This window comes from Triplophysa rosa, linkage group LG23 (assembly GCF_024868665.1).
Source record: "Triplophysa rosa linkage group LG23, Trosa_1v2, whole genome shotgun sequence".
NCBI classification, from domain to species: domain Eukaryota; kingdom Metazoa; phylum Chordata; class Actinopteri; order Cypriniformes; family Nemacheilidae; genus Triplophysa; species Triplophysa rosa.
Window position 1 is genome coordinate 10818382 of NC_079912.1, and position 20115 is coordinate 10838496.

Below are 20115 nucleotides of genomic sequence, written 5' to 3' on the forward strand. Positions count from 1 at the left end.
TAAAGAATATTTTTTTTAGCTTCACAACCAGCTCCCACGGTTCAGAGATTTATTTATATACCCATGTAAAAAACGATGTTTGACAATAGAAACATACACACCCAGGCACCCCCTCTGCACAAAAGCATGCTAGTAAAGGTCAATGGGTTGTCTGGACTCCACAAAGTAAAGAGGAAGTCAGTTGCCAGAGAGCTGTCAAACTCTTTTTAAAGTCTGAGATGTACCAGGCAAGCTCAAACTGTGTTTTTATAACGCGGACCACCGCAGTATGATATATTCTTAAACACCAGATGTGTAAGATATATCCACAATTTTGGTTTCTTTTCATCCACGCGCACACACAAAGGCAAGGGAGTAAAAACAAGTCATGCCATGTTAACACCATTACGGACTACCTCACAGTTTCCACGGATACACTTTGATGTTTAGATCATGGAAGCGTCACGCCTCCACAACCGCACACACTCGCACACTCGAGGCCATCATGTTTACCCAGCAGTTGGGAAGTGGAGTGTGATAGAGAATTCCTGAACTCCACCAGGCAGGAACGGAGAAAGAAACGCTCCCCGTTACTTGCACCGCAGTCTGACATCTGCCGTAAAGCTCGCTGGCTCATTCTGGGGGTTAACCGAAATTCGGCGTTGGTTGAACTTTAATTGGCTGCGCTCTTGGACGCTAAAGCATTTCTCGTTTCAAAAGAGCCAAAGAATGAGGGAGAGGTTAAAGAGGAGGAGGAAAGAAGGAGTCTGTGAATGACAAACCCCTTCTTTGGCCCCCAGCCAACAAACTCCTCTTTGTGAGAGGCTTCAAACGAACGGCCGACAGAGGAGTGTGAATGGTGAATCTCCTGCCTAAAAACACACTACCCCCCCGGGTCGGCGCTGTATCAAAGACGGCCCCTGAGCTCTCCCCCACCCCTCTCCACTCCTTCACTGCCCCCCTCTATCAACCATTCATCCCTTCTTTTTTGGCCTCTGCCTGGAGAAACAGCCCTTTCAGCCTCATGCTTCATTAGGAGAGGAGATTGAACGCACCTCTAGGCATGCTGATGGTTGGACATTGAGGGGAACAGTGGGAGAGAGTGAGTGTGTGGGTTTTACTTATACAACATAGTCTCTAGAAGTGAGCTAAACTTGACCGAAAGCCCATCGGAGACGTGGGTCATTTTTTAAACTGGAATTATATTGAATAAAACGTTTACAAAAATATCTTGAAACTGTTGTTAAAGGCGGGGTAACCGATTTCCAAATTACGCTTTCGACAACTGAGTCGGGCCGAGTACCAAAACAGTACAAAAAAGTACCAAAAAGATTGTAGCCAATCAGCAATAAGGTGCACAGTGCACAGGATGGACATTAGCCGAGCGCTGACGAAAGCGAAAGATGGGGGTAGGGGTGTGTTTGTTTTGGTGATTTGAACATCAACAACGGCTGAGAGAAATCGGACACCCCGCCTTTAAAGGGATAGTCCACCCAAAAATGAAAAGTCTGTCATCATTTACTCACACTCTTGTCATTTCAAACCTGTATGACTTTCTTTCTTCTGCAGAACACAAAAGGAGATATTTTGAAGAATGATGGTGATACCCATTCACTTCTATTGTATAGACAGAAAACCAATGCGAGTCATTGGGTACCACCGTGGTTTGGTTGGCAACGTTCTTCAAAATATCTTATTTTGTGTTCTGCGTAAGAAAGAAAGTCATACATGTTTGAATTGACAAGAGGGTGAGTAAATGATGAGAGAATGCTCATTTTTGGGTGAACTATCCCTTTAAATGCAATAGTTTGTGACTTAAGTGTTGCATTCTGGGAGATTAGTACTGCATTTCGAAGCTTATTGTGAAGGGATTTTTAAAGCATATTGGGAATATTCCAAGTTGGTTTTAATGTATATATTTTAAAATAATAATAAATAATCACATTGGCACATTTGTACTGTATTGACAGATAAGGGTTGCTGTGGTATGTAAGAATCCTGCTGTCCTGTTCGCCACCTCTTTCCTCAAGATAAACAAACAGTACAGAAGGTATTTTTAAGTATTTTGGGGTTTAGTAGGTATTAAGAACCACCCTATTACAATTATACATCTAAATAAACATGCTTGTGTGCAAGTGTGAACTCCTTAAACTTTGAAACAAGCGAAAGTGACAGCTCTCTCTGAAACACATTCAAACGGGTTAGTTGGGCTCCCTCTAGCAGATGCCGAGGGAACGATCGGTATAAACACAAAGCGCTATAAAGCTAGAGGAGGGGCCGGAGTATTTTCGTGTGTGTGTAAGCGGGCCAGGGTGCAGAATGACAGTTCGGCCCAGCTGCCGTGTGTTTGGAAAGGGGCAGGTCACTACTGCTCTCTCTTTCTCTTCATCCCCTGCTCTCTCTTTCCACAACCAGCTGGAGTCCTTTGTGAAAGTGTAGCCGTGGAAACAGGGAAGAACATGGCCTTTCTGCAAAACATTGTGTGTCTGTGTGCGAATGTGTCTTGTTAAAAAAGTAATGAAAAATAGACCACCAAGCCAGATCTTTTTTTAAGCCCGGATATGACACTTAAGCTGAAATTCAGAGTAAAATGAATTATTTGAGTTTATTAATAAAGACTTTTATAGTTGACAGGCACATAACCGTGAACTGTAAACTATGGCGCATGTGTTTACTAACAGAGCATGACCTACTTTTCCTTGTTCTAAATTCGGATGCAGCCAGTTTTCTGCAGCTGTCAATCAATGACAAGACACACCCATGCACATAAACACAAAGGCACGCATGCGCGAACGCACAGTCCACAGGTGACAAATTAAGTGTCATAAATGCAAGGCAAAGGAGAAATAAATCACGGACCAGACAGGACACAACAACTCATTCGATATTCAAAGCTAAAATTGATTAGGTTACAGATTTGAATAAACAACCTTATACCTCTCAAATAAAGAATATATATTTATCTCTACAGTCAAGACAAGACAGACATGTACCCTTAGGACAAGAAAATAGAACGACAAGGATGAATGAGAGGAGAGAGAGAGAAAAAAGGCCATGAGTTTGACCGCCCATTTGCCTTAGTTCCTGTCAGAGCATATTCCTAACACTCAGTCAAAGTGAGAACACACAAACAAATGCCAAAGCACAAGCATTTTAAACAGGAAAATACATAGACACAGTAAAACAGAGCCCTAAACACTTTCACCTTGACATAAGTTTAATATTATACTTCAGCAAACACACATACACACTCCTGACTCACAGATTACGGCCCTTCAAAGCAGTTCAGCCCCACACACTCCCTTTCAATGAGACTGTCTACATGCCTGTGTGATTACACATCTGTGTCTGACGGCTCAATGTGTGCGTGCGTGTGTGTGTAGGATGTATAAAGTTAGATGCATCCTCTCTCTTCCAGGAATGATACACAATTGAGCTGACACCACCCCCCCCCATCCTCCCCCCCCCCACAGACACCCACTATCTATCTGTCTCTGTGTCTGTCTAAAAAAAATAGTCCAACAATTTTTTTGATTATTTACATGTTAATTTTATTTTTCAAATGAAACTTATTTAAAGTATCTTCAGAATGGCATCGTGTCAAATCTCACCTTTTCCGCACACGTCTAACAAGCAAACGCAACACACACTCACCTGTAGCTAACAAAAGAAGAATGAGAAGAATGAGCTTTATTGGCCAAGTATGTTTCCACATACGAGGAATTTGTTATAGTGACAGAAGCTCCACAGTATGAACTTTGTGTGCGAGCGTGTTTATTAGAAGGTCTCCGGGTCGAGATCTCGTACATCTTAAGAGGTCAGAGCGTGACACGCACGCATTTACATCTAAATACAAAGGAATGTGGTCAAGAGTTCACACCCCGCCATGCCGCACACCCAACCCAAATCAAAAACGGATGAAAAATGATATTGTCATCTGACCTCTAATACTGATTTGTCTCAAACCAACTTTCCATCTGACTAATCTCCCTAATAATTACCCTCAACTCACCTCTCTCTCTCTCTTATTCCTCTTTGGCTCATTCTCTTTATGCTTTGTTTCTCCAGGTTTGACCTCTGACCCCTGGTATCCTGTGAGGAGGGGGTTGGGCAAAGGACCCGTGGTGTGTGGTGGGGTATTGTGTGTCTGGAGTGTTTGTGGATGGAGTGCCGGGACTGCTTCTGGGATATACCAAGAGTAATGTGGTCTTTAGGAGTCTTAAAAGACCCCCGAGACGCACACACACAGACGTGCACTCACACACGTACATACAGGGGGTTGGGGGCGAGGAAGGCAAGAATGCCAGGGGTAAACGAGGAGCCCAGCAGGAGTGCAGGAATGCAATGCATTGTGTTACAAAGACTACCTAAACTACTAAAGTACACACGCACACGCACACACACACAGCACGCACGCACACACACACACACACACATACATACACACGCACACACGCACACACACACGCACACACGCACACACACACACACACACACACACACACCTCTTCCCATAAACCCATAACAGACTCAATCTGAGTGGCATGTTGTAATTTTTGGCTTTTCATAAATGCATGTTGTGAGACTGCTGTTCAAAAGTGATACATCCCATTAAAGGACCCTCCCAAAACATTTAGGGGCAAAAACACACACAGACACAGAGGACCCTTTCTGGAAGAGTTGAGATGGTCTGTAATTAAGGTTTGCCCCACCCTGCAGTGAAAACCTAAACCATTCAACACACACACACACACGCGCACACACACGCACACACACAGGAAGAGAGGAGAAGAGAGAAAGAGGAGAAACGACGAGAAGAGGCTTCCTCCCGTATTTTGTGTGGCAGGTAGTGTGACGGGATCATGTCAACGACCTCACTTCCTCTTTGTGTGGCCTGAATCAAAGCCAAGCGCATCTCAAAGAGAGGCCGTTAGGTTGTAATTACGTAAAGTGCGCTGTCATCAAACACTCAAGAGAACTCGCGAGCGCTCACTAAAATCAGACACAGGAACGAGTTTGAGAAATCTAAAAGTACCTTTTGTGACACTAACAGCATTTTAAATCTGATAATGAAGACATAATGGATAATACAACAGGCAATTGTAAACATTACGCTCTACCATAACAGTCCACATTCCAGCAGATTTTGCAAGTAAACAGAGAAACATTCAGATCATGACAACATTCAAGCATGAAATGACATTTGATTGTGCGTCTATCGCCTCCTAGAGGAAATTGTCTTTTTCCCCAACACTGGAATATTCTCATTGGTGATTTTATGTGTGTATGCATATATAACTACTTCAGCGATCTGGTTTAAAAATCTAGTACAAAAATGGATATGTTGTTTTTTGCTGAATAAAAAAAAGCTAATATGCTCACGGATACATTTTGCATCCACACATTTGGGACTATAGCATTCTATTTCAGCGAGCTTGAAAATGTAATTTGCATTGGCCACATGAGACTCAACTGGCATTACATCACATCCTACCTAAAGGTGACTTTCAGGTCACGGATGTAGATGTGGGATTAACATGAAATGCAGAAGATTATAGGAGTCGCTGTAAAATAATACCTGCGCTGTGCGTTTGTGTATTTCTCTACGTGCCCACACTAGCCGAGCATTTCAGATAGCACATTTTTGGTTCTCACTCCGTCTCTCACTGACGCTCTTGTCACACACATATATAAACTTACACACACGGACTAACTCCTGGGAGGAAGAGGAAATCACATAAATCTTCAGGCTTTGAGACATGGTGTTTAAATATAAAGCAGGAAAACACCTTTCATGGTGAGTGGAGGGAGGGCCTGAAAGGAAATGATTATCAGTGTGGTTGAGAGAGATGCTGAGTGTGGGAGAGAGAGAAAAAGAGAGGGAGGAAGAAAAGTAGAAAGTCTGTTTAACTGAAATGTCTCACTGAGTGATTTGTGGAGAGATCCTGCCCTAAAACCACACACACACAAACCCACTGTAAACGATTCAAGCTGGGAAACTTTAACAGTATGTAGTATGCATAAAGAAAATTGTGTGTTTGTGACAAAAGTGTTAGTATTAAACACAAACTGCTATTTCCCATAATGCAATCTGTTTGAACTTCTATGTGTGTTTAAAATAAAAATATGCTGATTGGCAAAGGCCTAATACTACAGGCTGAACTGTAGTTAGTATCATAGTGTGTGATTTCAAACGTGTGGTCGCTCTACTTTTAAGTTAAATTAGACTGCCATCTAGTGCCCAATTTGTATAACTACACTATTTATTTTGACGTACAAACTGCTTTTGATTAAATAAGGATGAGATTACTAGTTCAAATATTTGCATTACAAAACGAACATCATATCATGCATATTATGATAACATGTTTTTGATTTGTCTAGAAATGCAGCAATGTAAAGACACTGGGGTTTAAAACAGTAATGGGCTTTTACTGAAAAAGATATTATATGCTAAAATTTTTGGATCCATATTAAAGTCATTTGATTCAGGATAATCAAACAAGTATATGCAATATAATGATGAGATCATATCTTTGTGAATAACTGTATTGATTGGCTTTACCCGCGGGCTTGTTTATGACATCACCGTTACCATCTTTAAGTTATGAATCAGACCATTGAAAGTTGAATTGAATTTTTCTATTGAATCTTTCGATTACCTCTACTTTTAGAGAATATAAGTTGAATTCTCTTGCCTTAGGATGTCATAACGCTTTGATCAAAGTCTGGTAAAATATTATGGCAGGCTACATTTTACTCTTGAACGATAAAATAATAAAAATACAAATCTCTGATAAGTATCATAAACACCACACTACACTAGAATTACACAAAACAGCAGGAAAAAACTGAACGTAGGCAAGAGAAAAAAAATGAGAGCACGAGACAGAGAGTCTACTGTATGATCACTCAATGACATCATCTCATCTGGAGGAAAACATACTCTAAGTGAATTAGTTGCCGTAGTAACAACAGCATCCTCCTCCTGAGTCTAGCTGAACTGAATTGATGCATTCTCCTCAAAATAACATGTTTGTCATTACAATACAAACATCCTGACCACCAACCTCCCCTCCAAAATATTAAAAATGTTACTCTTGTATATAAAAGCATTAGGCAGTTGCTAAGATGTCAACACAGCATCTGTATTGTTGAAGTGAGACGATACAAACGCATTTACACTAGCAACAGCTATATTTATAGAGATATGGGGCCATGTAAGGTGGATAGAATATCTCAAATGAAAAGTGTCTCTCTCACACACTGAAACAGGGACTGTTGAGGTATTAAGATGGAGTGGGCTCTCACAAAAACACTTGCACTGACAGTTTTTTCTCACTTTTGAGAAAACTAAAATAATAATTTCACTGGTTACTTTAAAAAAAGCACACACACAAAAGCACAACAAAACACAAGGTTACGATTTTGTTTCTTTGTGTAGCCTATGTGTGTAACTTTTTGAGCTTGCCTGCACCTGCTCACCAATATCACATAATGAGTTACCGAAATAGATGGATGTTGGACAGAGTTCAGAATCTCTATCTTTCTTTCTCTCTCTCTCTCACATACACTAGTTTTTATCTAATTTGTAGATTCCTTGTTACATACACTAACATTAAATATACAATCCATATAGACTCATAAACATTGCTAATGAGATGGATGTAGATTTTAAAACGCATCAGTCCGCTGCACTAACGGGATGAGTAAGCAAAAATAGATGGAGTCTTCCCTCACCTCCGTCAACAGTACCGAAACACAGACAAACTGATACAAACTGTGTGTTTGCGTGTGTGTGTGTGTGTGTGTGTGTGTGTGTGTGTGTGTGTGAGTGAGAGAGCGAGCGAGCGAGCGAGCGAGCGAGAGAGAGAGAGAGAGAGAGAGAGAGAGAGAGAGAGAGAGAGAGAGAGAGAGAGAGAGAGAGAGAGAGAGAGAGAGAGAGAGGCGCGTGTATAAGCTACTCACAGAGGAGGCGAATCCAGCAGTCACACATACCCTGTAATTTTCGGTAAATGGTAACCGGAGAAACAATAAGAGAAAGTAGCGACTGAACGAACCGTCGGGATCTAGCAATGAACTCCAGCTTTGCTCTGAACGGGAGCTTAATGTGTAAATATACTGCTTGCTCGCGCTTCTGTCACGGGCGGGTAGGGGACCGGCCCACACCGTCACATCCGTTAAATACACCGATTCCCGTTCAAGACAAAAAGATACTAGCTAGGGGACTTCCAATCCTACCGAACCTCACAAATACCTTATCAATAGACCTATTACAAACGCGAAGAAAGATTGAATGAGTGAATAAACCAATAAATAATAGGCTAGGCTACTATTTGTTGATAAATAATAGAATAAAATGTGTTTTATACGAATTCACTCAACGCATGTAAACACACTGTAACAAATTCAAAGAGCGACAGAAAAAACTGTATATAGACTACAAATATTGATCAGAATAGTGGCGTATGAACATAACGTGCCATGGGTTTTAGCATGCTTTTATCAATATGAATGTGTCCTAGTCTCACCATATAGGTACACGCATTTAGTACGTTTCTCCTGTTCAAACTCCCTCAATATATAAAACAGGGTTGGAATGTGCTGTATTTATCTGTACATGCTTTCACTGTAAAACACAATTTTGCATGGCATTCATGTATGCGTGTGGGTCTTAAAACGTGCATTTAGAGCATTATGCGCCCTCGTGTGACGCAACATGGACACAACAACTCTCCAGTTCATTTCTTTTAAAGCTGGTCATCACAATTGAGGTTCTATCTTACAGAGTTTTACCGTTTTTCAACTTAATACATAGGCTACACACTATTTGTAACTCATACACACATCTTAATAGGTCTGGGAATATATAGGGGATATAAAGTATTTTTCAAATACCATGCCAAGCATTTCTGTCCTAACACAGAATGCTGTGAAAGACATTTAGCCAGAAATGTCTCTTCTGCTAAGTCTAAACGAGTCCCACAGGACACAATCATTAACTAAACACATTTCAATGTGTCATCAACTAGCACTCTATTACATAAACAGGACGTAATGAGGCTTTGTGGGAAATTAAACAGAACTGTGATTGTCGTTTTCATATCTAGACGCTGTTCAGCATCTGTGATGAATCAGTCCATTCTGCTGCTCAGAAAAATAGGAGCATCTATCTCCCTAGACCTCGGAGCTCTCGCAATTGCTGATCTGGGGCTGGTGTTCTTCTGTAAGTTAGAGACATAAAAGCACGACATCCCGTTTCCCTGAAGAAGAAACAGACAGGACCGAAGAGAGATGGATATACAAGCAGATGATGCGTACAAAAGAGAAACTCTCAAACAGACAGACTGGGACTTCTAATCCTTTAATGCCGTGGAAATGACATTTAGATCAAAGGACAAATGTGAAACACACATTTGGGTGTGTGTTCATGCAACCTGGAATATAGGACAGCAGCAGAAATCTGTCTGTGATATACTTTTTTAGATTTAGATTTAGATTCAATTTTATTGTCATTGCACATGTACAAGGCAACGAAATGTGACCTCTGCATTTAACCCATCCAGAGAGTAGTGAACACACGTACCCCCGGAGCAGTGGGCAGCTATCACTACAGCTCCCGGGGAGCAAGTAGGGGTAAGGTGCCTTGCTCAAGGGCACCTCATTTGTTACCCGCCGGCCCTGGGAATCGAACCGGCAACCTTCTGGTCATGAGTCCGACTCTCTAACCATTAGGCCACAACTGCCCCCCCTTTGGTACTCATCTGTGCTAACTATGGCAAATGTTCAGGGCCTCAGGTTTTTAAGAATCCTCAACCGAGATGTAAATCATATAGAACCAAGTAATAGCACAAACGTAACATTTCAACTGTTGCAACTGAATCAAGAGTGCACCATTTATATGCATTTTTGTTATGGGTATTAATAGCTGTATGGATATGACACAATCCTTCCACTATCAGGTCAACTTATTGGTCTCGCTCACTATGAAAACAATAATTTATTGCTTTTTATTGGTTGTTAAACTAGAATCTATAGACTATAGACTGGGGAGCCCAGAGCCATATTGATCCATCCCTGTCAATCACGCACTTTAACATTCACACAGCAGACAAGAATATACAACAAACACTTGAAATTGAAACCTTCATCCAGCATTGGTAATGGCTTTTATACCTTTTTGCCTTTCATGATTGATTTCCTTTCTGACACTTTTGTCAATAACACGGCCATGTTTGTTTGTGTGTAATCACAGAGCCCGAAGCACAACACCGGCTGTGTTTTTCATTTAGTGTACGTCTCATACTGGATGTCACTATTTGCCATTAGATCAGATCCTCGGACAGGGATGTCATCACTTGATCTTGCTCATTCATTCAACCCACTGTTCCTGCTGTCCTCGCTCTACAGGAGGTGGACCTGAACTTCTCGCACAACTTAAATCTCACTGCCCAGTTAAACTCGTCCACACTGGTTTGCCAGGGTATCTGATTAATCAAATCTTTCCATAATCTAATTAGTTCACCACATGCCCATTGCGTTAAACTGAGTATTTGCAGTTCTGTTCAATTGTAGCTGGCAAATGCATTTAAGAAACAGAAGCTTTTTGTTTGGGTAGGCAAATGAGGCAGTGAAAATAATTGACATGACAGAATTTAAGCAAAACAAATTTGTGACCCTGGACCACAAAACCAGCCTTAAAGTGATAGTTCACCCAGAAATTAAAATTCTGTCATCATCTACTTACCTTTGAGTTGTTCCAAATGTGTATAAATGTCTTTGTTCTGATGAACACAGAGAAAGATATTTGGAATAATGCTTATAACCAAATAGATCTCAACCCCCATTGACTCCCATAGAGACTCTACACCTATTTTATGAGATGACTATGAGTTTGTACAGTCTTATTCGCACATTTTAGTACAATTTGCATTCATTGCATTGCAAAAATCTGTGAGTTTTTTCATGAAAAGTGTCTGCAAATTAATTTACACCTGTGATATTTATCACATATTTGTTGACCAATGGTCCAGAAAAAGTGACCATTATTAATTACAGCCAAACAACAGCTACCAGTGACAAATAAAAGTTATGCTTGTTACTGTAGTTACTAGAGTTATTTTTTAAAGATTTTTTTTAAAACAAAAATTCTATGTTGAATGGTGTTCAATAAAACATCATACCGAGGTAACTTTCCCTCCACATTATAAAAGTCCATAACAAACCTCTGGGATTTTTTTATAATTGATTACCAATCTCATCTAAGTGAATATCCCTATACTGGCCGGCAAAAGCAATTAAGTCTGAACTAAGCCTGACTGACTTTTGATCTAAGGTTTTTTTTGAGCGATTTAAGCAGGCAGCTTTTGATTCACTGTGATCGCAGAGGTCACTCCCCAAATCTCAGCTTCATCTATTATTGTGTGAAGCCTCTCTCTCTCATATACACATAGTCTCTCTCTCTTTCTCACACACACCAGCCTCTTTTCATTCCACTTGTGTGTAAATGTTTTTAATTAGCTAACTACGACCCTGATGACAGTGTGACGAGGAGAAAGAATGAGACTCTCTAATCGTTGTAATTAAACAACAAGCTGCACGGTAGTGAGAGCGAGCGAACGAGCGAGAGAAAGACCTTGGCTCTCTCTTCACACAGATGAAGTGCCAGAGAGAGTAAAGCATAAGAGCAAAATAGAAAACTGTTCTAAGTGGAGAGCAGAAGTTAATACAATTTTCTAACGGCAGCAATATGAAGGTCAGGCAATCGTGAAGTCATTTCTTTGCCTGTGCTGTTACTTACACAACATTTACTTCTTTAATTTGAGTGTTCTTCCGAGATTGATGATGTTTAGACCAAAAGGCATTAGGGTTTTTTATGCTTTATGCTCACCATCATATCTGCGTTTGTGATGTTTTAGAAACAGTATGTCGAATAAGCATTTTTGTGCCCAAACAGGCATAAATTACTTTTCATTTCCTTTTTCAAGCCTGTGTCTGAGAAATAAGCCATTTTTGGCATCCACTGTGCCTTTAAGACAAACACGGGTGGTCACGTGATATTGCATTATTCCTTCTGAACTTACGCAACTTTTTAATGTCAGACAGAATGATTTTTGTGTTCTTTTTGAGTTCTAAAAGCACTTTCCTGTACATAGAACTCTTTCATCATAAAAGATTAAAGACTATTTAATTCCACTTGATCCCTTTAAAACATCAATAACTGCAGCTGTTGTAAGTCTTTTAAAAATGTTGTACCTGTGCTGCTCTGGATGGTTCTGACAGTGGTTGCGGTTTGGGGTGGTGAGGTGGCCTGACGTGACGCCCTCTCCTCTTCCTCCTCTTGCGAACAGCCCTTCTCGATGGCCCTCACGTAACTGTGGCTCCTCATACGGAAGCATCCGGACAACGGCAGGTCAAGAGCGTCCATGGCCTGAGACTCCATCTCACTGAACACACTCTCACACACGGCCTCGATCTGCCCGTTCACTTCCACCTCGCTTACCTGCAGGGGTAGACACTGCATCAGCACACACTCTCATGTTCCTCTGGCATACGTCTGTCATGGGATTACACCACATGGCTGTGCAGTCTTAATGAATGTCAATGATTTAAATTCTATACTGTGTGAATATTATATGGACGATCATGATGACTGAACGAGCAGTTTTCAAGATGTTACTTCAAGGTTTATCTAAATTTTCACAGACTAATCCAGTATTCATTTATTATTATCAAGGACTGTTCATCTTTTCATCTTTTAAAAAGACTACATACTATTAAATATCATCTTAGGGTTTTAGAGTCTGTGCAATAATTTCAGTATCTAAAAACGATTCATATTTATGATTATTAGGTACACTTTACATTTCCACTCCATATTTTTACTTATTGTATGTATATACATTTTATGCCCGTCATACATATTGTTCACATGCATTCTTACATCCGTTCTGTTCTGTTCTGTTCTGTTCTATTAAACACGTCTATTCTATTTTTTAAATCAGTCCTCTCCAAATAATAATTTTCTATTGATTTGTTGCATCTACATTTTGTAAATTTGCTTTGAATGGGCTTAGTTCAGTTTTGTAAATTTCACAAACGCCTGTTGAAAAAGACTGTTAACAATACATTTATGAAACCTCAACTGAGCCAACCGGAATGCCATAAATTGTATGCACGCTAAGATTACATTTATGCATCTGGAAGACGGTTTTATCCAAAGCGGCAGTACGTTCAAGCTATAAAATTTTTATTAATATGTGTTTCCTGGGAATTGAACCTGCAACTTTTGCGCCCCTAACACAATGTTTTTCAAAGTTTTTTCCCCCAAGTATAAAAATGCCATAAATTGTACGCACGCTAAGATTACATTTAAATGCATCTGGAAGACGATTTTATCCAAAGCGACAGTACGTTCAAGCTATACATTTTTTATTAATATGTGTTTCGAATCTGCAATTTTTGCAACCAAGTTTTTTTGCGCAAAAGTTGTTAAAATAAAACTATTTCATACTTTTATTCACCTGTACCCAAGTTGAGGGTAGATGTAACACTATGCTTCTATATTTCATTAGGGCCATTTTAACCCTTGACTAAGCAAAATTTGTCATTCGGAATAGGGTTTAACACTGCTTTCAACATTAGATTATGAAAGATTGATCCACAACTTATATATTAAAATCTAAATACCGTATACAATTTACAAAGATATTTTCCTTATGAAATACTACGGCATTCACAATCCAGGGTGCTTTAGGGTGCCTTAGTCACATATTATAAGTAACCATGTTACTAACCATAGCTGCTAGAAACACTCCATTACAGAATTTTAAAACAAACACGTCAACACACATAAATCACAGACAAATAGAGTGCAGAGGGGAGGAAATCTAAATTTTGAAAGCAATATAACAGGTGTGGCTGCATCACTGGTGCTCTAAAGTATATGGACTACAGTGTCTCTACCCCACCACCACATAGTACACAAGTGTAGAGGGTCACAGTAAGTAACAGAGTGATTGGATTTAGATGGAAAGTTATTACAGGGAAAAGTCTTATGATTGGATGCTAAGAAGAAAGTGAAAACACATGAATGGAACACTGGTGGAGCATTGTGATTGGAAGAACAGCCAGCAGAAATCTTGCCATTGGCTGAGAAGGGCGACAGACAAACAGGCACTTAGGTTTGCTTGTCATTAAATGGCAAAAAACAAACATTCAGTAGCAAAAACACACCTACACGCATAGCCTACATATAGTATGCATGCATGTACACACAACGCTAACATGCCTGCACACACTCGGCATAAACATTGAGGGACCAATGAATGATAGGTTTCTTCTGGAAGGGTGACTGAGGTTTTTGTCACTGCAATGATGTATATATCCTCAGGGAAAAGAAAACACACAGAGACACGCACACACATATATACGCCTGAGGGCAGTCAAAGGAAAGCAGCTCTTTAAAAGATTAGGGCTGCTGTCTACTTGAGTGAGCTGTCAGGACACTAAGCATTCACCTTAAAATTCTCTTTGTGGTAAATGCTGCCTGTACTTTTATCCCACGGCTACAGGCGCTAATCTTGAAAACTCACCTTAAAATCCCATGGCAACCGACCCTAATCCTGTAAACTCACCTTGAAAATCCCTTAGCTACATGCTAATCGTGAGCGCAACTTTTAAAAGTGAATATATTAAATATGATCAAATATTTACACCAGAAAATATTCTTGGAGGAAGCATTTAACAGCCTGATCTGACAGATCAGATTCAGACCTTGTTTGAATACTAATTTGAATACTTCTACTATGCACTAAAAGCATGTATTTTACATACTGTATTTTGTTAAGGTCATACTTTTGAGTAATCTATTTAGTATTGAACCAAACACAAAAAGAGAACCGTCTCAAACTTTTTTTCGTGTTGATGTGAGGGGGTTGTGGATAACAGCCCATAATCCATCATTGCATACTTCAAAACTAAAATGTATGCTATCCATCTAGTACTTACAACATGCTATGACAGACTAATCTAAATCTCAAATACTATACAGGGTCGTACGCAAACAATGGTTTAGAACAATGAATAAAGACATGATAAATGATTTCATTTTTCTGCGAGCACATACAATATGAATGAGGTGTCACCTACAATTTCCATGTTCTCTACTGTTTTTCCTCCCCTCTGCAAACCTTCTTGATGAGGTCACGTCGAGGATGTCTCTGAGTGGAAATCACTTTTAGGATCTGATCCAAGACCAGTTTTTCTTTGCCACTTTCTAAAACTAATCTCAAACTGGTCTGAGATTAATATCTTAGGGCGATTTCCACCAGAGAGAGGGGAGCGAATGACCAACCTGACTGATGGTGCTCATGGCCCTCATGTAGCTCTCATTTCGGGAGCGAAATTTAGGCGAGGCCAGCAGGCCGGCCGGGTCCAGACTGTCCAAACTGCGGTTGATTGAAACCTCACTCACCGCTCGCAAGTAGCTGTGACTCCGGATCTGAAGCTTGGGGGAGTGCGACTCCGTACTGATCCTGTAGCGAAAATACATATTTAGTAATATATAAAGAAATAACATAATTAAAAGTTCAATTTTGAGGAATTTCTTTGAAATCTCAGCCAATCAATCCATACATTCAATATTTCTGAAACCGCTTCAGTTGTTGACTCATATTATCACTATTATTATTGTCGTAGTTAATCTGAGAACAGAATAATTGTCATTATTGTGGGCCTTCAGTGATAAAGCTAAATAATAATGCTAAATAACTATGAGTTATAAAGAAAACATTTCCGGTTGTGTGATGTGGTACATTAGCTTTTTACTTAAGGGACTGCAGCAATACCACAAACAAACAAGGCAAACAATAAGACAACAATCCTGTTTGTGTTTGCAATCAAACCCTTGAAATATAAACAAAAACACATAAAAACATGAACACACACACACACACACACACAAAAAACAAACACACATTCTGTCCCTCCAGGTCTAGTCAATCTTAATTATGGATGCAGCTCTTAAAAGAGTATGAGGTTACAGCAAGAATAAAAAACGCATTACTCATTCTTCACTGGGGTGGAAGGGATTGAGATCAAAGCGAAAAAACAAATAGAAGAATCAATTGATAAAAAATCACAAAAAAGCTCACACATCAGCTCAAAACCACAAAGTGTGATGAATTGTAAACAAAAGATGAAGACAACAATCCAGTATAGATGAGAATTTGATAGATGTTTTATTTAAAAATGAAGAAAATGTAAGTGTCTTTAAGATCATCTGTTCAATGGAAATAGCATGGGCTCCCCCCACAATGTAGGTCTATGGGATTTTTTTTACACAGTTTCATTTAGTCAAATCTCTCCTTAAAGGAATAGTTTGCCCAAAAATGAAAATTCTGTCATCATTAACCTCACCCTCAAGTTGTTCCAAACCTGTATACATTTCTTTGTTCTGTGCAACCCAAAAGATGATATTTTGAACAGACTGGGCCAACCAAACAGTTCTGGGGCACCATTGACTACCACAGTGTTACATTCATGACAGAATTTTCATTTTTGGATGGTCTATTTAACAAGCTACATGATTTGAGATATCATTCATGTTCATAAAACAAACGGGCGAGTTACATGCCAAAGTTTAACGCTTAGGAGTTTAGAACAAATCCTGAACCCACAATATGGGTTGCATAATGGTTGTAGTAATGTTCGTCAAATAATAAACGCATGTGCACAGACCCTCACACACAGAAAAAGTCTCTAGGCCGGTCATTGATAAGTTGTGTGGTCCTTAAGTGATATCGTAACTGAGGTCACGTTACCATGGAAACAAAGAAAGACATGTCTGTCTGTAACGAGCACGGGCCTCCGGCAACTATTATGTAACGCAACATGGCACAATACGCTGCGCTGAAAAAACATCAAATTTCCCCCATTTCCCTTCAGAGTATGTGGTCGTTTGAACAGTTTGTATATCTTACGCAATTTAATGTGCTTGAACGAATACATGGACATGAATTTATACATGTCCTATATGTATTCTATGTATGACAGCCATATTTAACGTGTTTATATAGGGGTTTAGATATTAACGCATGTGTCTTTGCGTTGAAGGCACAATACTCTGAATATTCAATGCTGCGGCAATTCTTATCACGTGGATGCACGTAAAGAACATACTCAGATGTTAAGTCCTCACTTCCTTCCTGCACTGATGAGCATCTGCTGTTGTCAAAAGCGACAGCGCTTGCATTAAACAAACGCTGTGTTTGCAAAGCTCACACACACAGAGTCAAATGTGCGAGTTCATTCCCTTTATAATGCAAATCACTTTGTGCTCATGAATAGTCCATGGGATATCAAGTTTTCACTACTGGATTCTAATGTAATACAATTCTATATTTTCATTACAAATGATGTTGTGAGCGTTTTAGAATTTAGAATTTTAGAATTGAAAAATGTAAATGCATTGAATTTTTAGGGCAGTTTAGTTAAAATGCATGTACTGCCGCTGGCGTGAACTCCACAAGTTTGTGCAAAACCTAATGATCCATGTTTTCCTAATGAGTTGAAATCATCGTGTGCTCTTTAATAGATACGTCATAATAGTTCTGAGTTTTTAAAATTTGCCAAATTTCTAGGTTTAAATATACCCGATTTCAAAAGGGCTCTCAGACCCGCTGTGTATGCTTGTGCATTAGTATGCATCTATAACAGCAAAATACGCTTAGAGTTTTGCATTCACATAAAATTAAACATCCTCTGATCATCCTCTGCGTTCAAACGGCCTATTTTCATATGTTTGTGCAACGTGCAACTCACAAAAAATGTAAGAACTCTGTCGAACCTTTAAAGGCACATGAAAATTTCCCTTTGAAATGACTTTGTTCCACTGAATTTTTAATAAAGGTGAGAGAGAAAGGATTTCAGTGTAACGGTAGGAGTCTCAGGACGCAGAGGGGTTTTATAAGAAATCACACAACTCCGCCGAGCGTGTGTGAACGCAGAAGGGAGTTTAAGGACGAAGACTATACAGTCTCTAGAGACGCTTCCCAACAGCACTTTAAAAGCGGAGTGAGTGGAAACCCTGGAAAATAACATGTTTAAAATGACCCATGAGAAGCTGAACCTGAAATTGCAGACAGATCCATGCTCCCATGCACCTGCAAGCCGGTCGTACACATACATGTGCTTAATTTCCCCTGTGATTTCATGGGTACAACATGTACTAATACCATCTCTCCTGCACACACTCACTTGAGCGTGGTCATCTCGGTGAGGGAGGGCTGGGTGGCTTTCAGGTAGCTTGCTCTTCGGGCCTGGACTTTAGGCGACGGTTTAGGGCTGCAGTCCGAGTCTCCGCTCTCTTCGTCTGCCATCGCCTTTATATAGCTGCCGCTCCGCATGCGTCTGCACGGGATCTCATCATCCTGACCCACGGATGACAAGCCGCTCCACTCATCCTGAGGAACCTGCATGGAGTCAGAGAGAAAGTGAGTTTCTCAACAAAAAACGAATAATAATCTGCCTGTTAGTTACAAGTTGCTTTACGATGAATCATTTACACTTTCTAAAAATCAATAACAAATCATATGCAAGTTATTTATTGCTGGTTACTACTCAGTAAGGTTAACAAGTTATTATATGAAGGTATGATAGGTATAGGTATAAATGAAGGTACCAAACATTATACTGTATATGAATAAACATTAATGCGTTATTATTATTAGTGTGGTAATACATAGAATATGTGATTATAAATGCATGCATAATAGGAAAAATGGTTCATAGGAGAAGTAATTCATTCTCATTTAAAGGGACACAAAAATAAAAATTCTGTATACGACTCTTTCTTCTAGAACACAAGAGAAGATATTTTGAGAAATGTCTCTTCAAAATATCGTCTTTTGTGTTCTGCAGAAGAAAGAAATGCATATAGGTTTGGAATGACATAACGGTGAGTAAATGATGACAGAATTTTCATTTTCGGGTTAACTATTCCTTTAACTAATACATGCTTTCCGTGTGCTTATTCTAAAGAAACAAAATTCCCTGGCCAGCTGAATTACAAATGACAACTACAAATAGCTAACAATCTCTTCTCGGTAAGAAAATAACAATTCCTTCTCACATTTACTACAGAACACATTTACCATCTAATGGTACATCATCCAACTCTCTCCTACAAACCTAAAAACTGCTCTTGATGTAGTAGTTCACATGGCCTTACACAGCCCATAGCCGCACACCCTCAAGTATACTCGAACGCAGTCTTGAGAAACTACACACTCAAGTAATCTTGACTCCGGCACAAACCATAACATTTATCTTAAACATTACCCGGAAATGATCTAAAAAACATTTCACGCCCACTTACACTGTTCATGCACGATGCACATAAAGTGCCCTTTTCCAACCCTCACCTCTCTAAGATGAATCACAATCATTTCATATTATCCAGCACGGCTTGGTTTCCAAAATCATTCACCATTTCTGGTGTCCACTAAAGGACCGCCAGCGAGTCGGGTCTCACGGAGCGATGTGTGCCGCATGCTAACGCTTCTTTCACACGTTCCCCTTTTCACACGCTCTACCAGGGGCCGTACCCAACAACCTATCCTCCAACATCCAAAAGAGAACGAGGCCGTAAGAGAGAGAGAGAGGTGCACAAAGACAGATATTGTTTAGACCAGGGACAGGACCCACTCTCCACAGGGTGAGAAAGAGTAGAGGATGGAAATGAGGAAGGAGTAAAGAAAGAGAGGGAGAGTGCATGGAAACAAAGCTGGGCTTTGCTTAAAAACAGGGGTTGCTATAAGACTGACATTAAAGTTATGGAGTAGCTATATTTAGAGACAACAATATATGGATTCAAATACTGCTAGTAAGAGCACGTACAGTTAAGCTAACTCTGTTAGCATCTCATTATAGCAGATGGTCTCTGAGATATAGCACTTTGGCACATTTTCTTCTCTTGGAGTTCTGCCTTTTAATTTAGTTCCTCTATCTCTCCAGACTCCATTATCTGTACCCTCTTCTCCTCTTACCATTCCTCTTCTCCTCCCGCTTTTATCCTCTCTCACACGCACATACACACACAAGCACACTTTATTTTACTCTACAGCAGCAATGCTC

General features: G+C 39.8%; 1 protein-coding gene across 8 annotated transcripts in view; it reads right to left on the minus strand.

The window, feature by feature from the left end:
* dlgap1b (discs, large (Drosophila) homolog-associated protein 1b) overlaps positions 1-20115 on the minus strand; it is a 129764-nt gene that overhangs the window by 18066 nt on the left and 91583 nt on the right. For 5 of the 8 annotated variants that reach the window (XM_057323210.1, XM_057323208.1, XM_057323211.1 and 2 more), the window contains 3 exons: positions 18238-18452; positions 15335-15515; positions 12235-12481 (listed from right to left, as the gene is read on the minus strand). In XM_057323210.1, coding sequence (XP_057179193.1) covers positions 12235-12481; positions 15335-15515; positions 18238-18452 — 643 coding nt within the window. Of the gene's footprint in view, positions 1-12234; positions 12482-15334; positions 15516-18237; positions 18453-19357; positions 19554-20115 lie in introns of those variants that run through there. The other 3 variants (XM_057323214.1, XM_057323215.1, XM_057323212.1) reach the window with 3 other exon arrangements.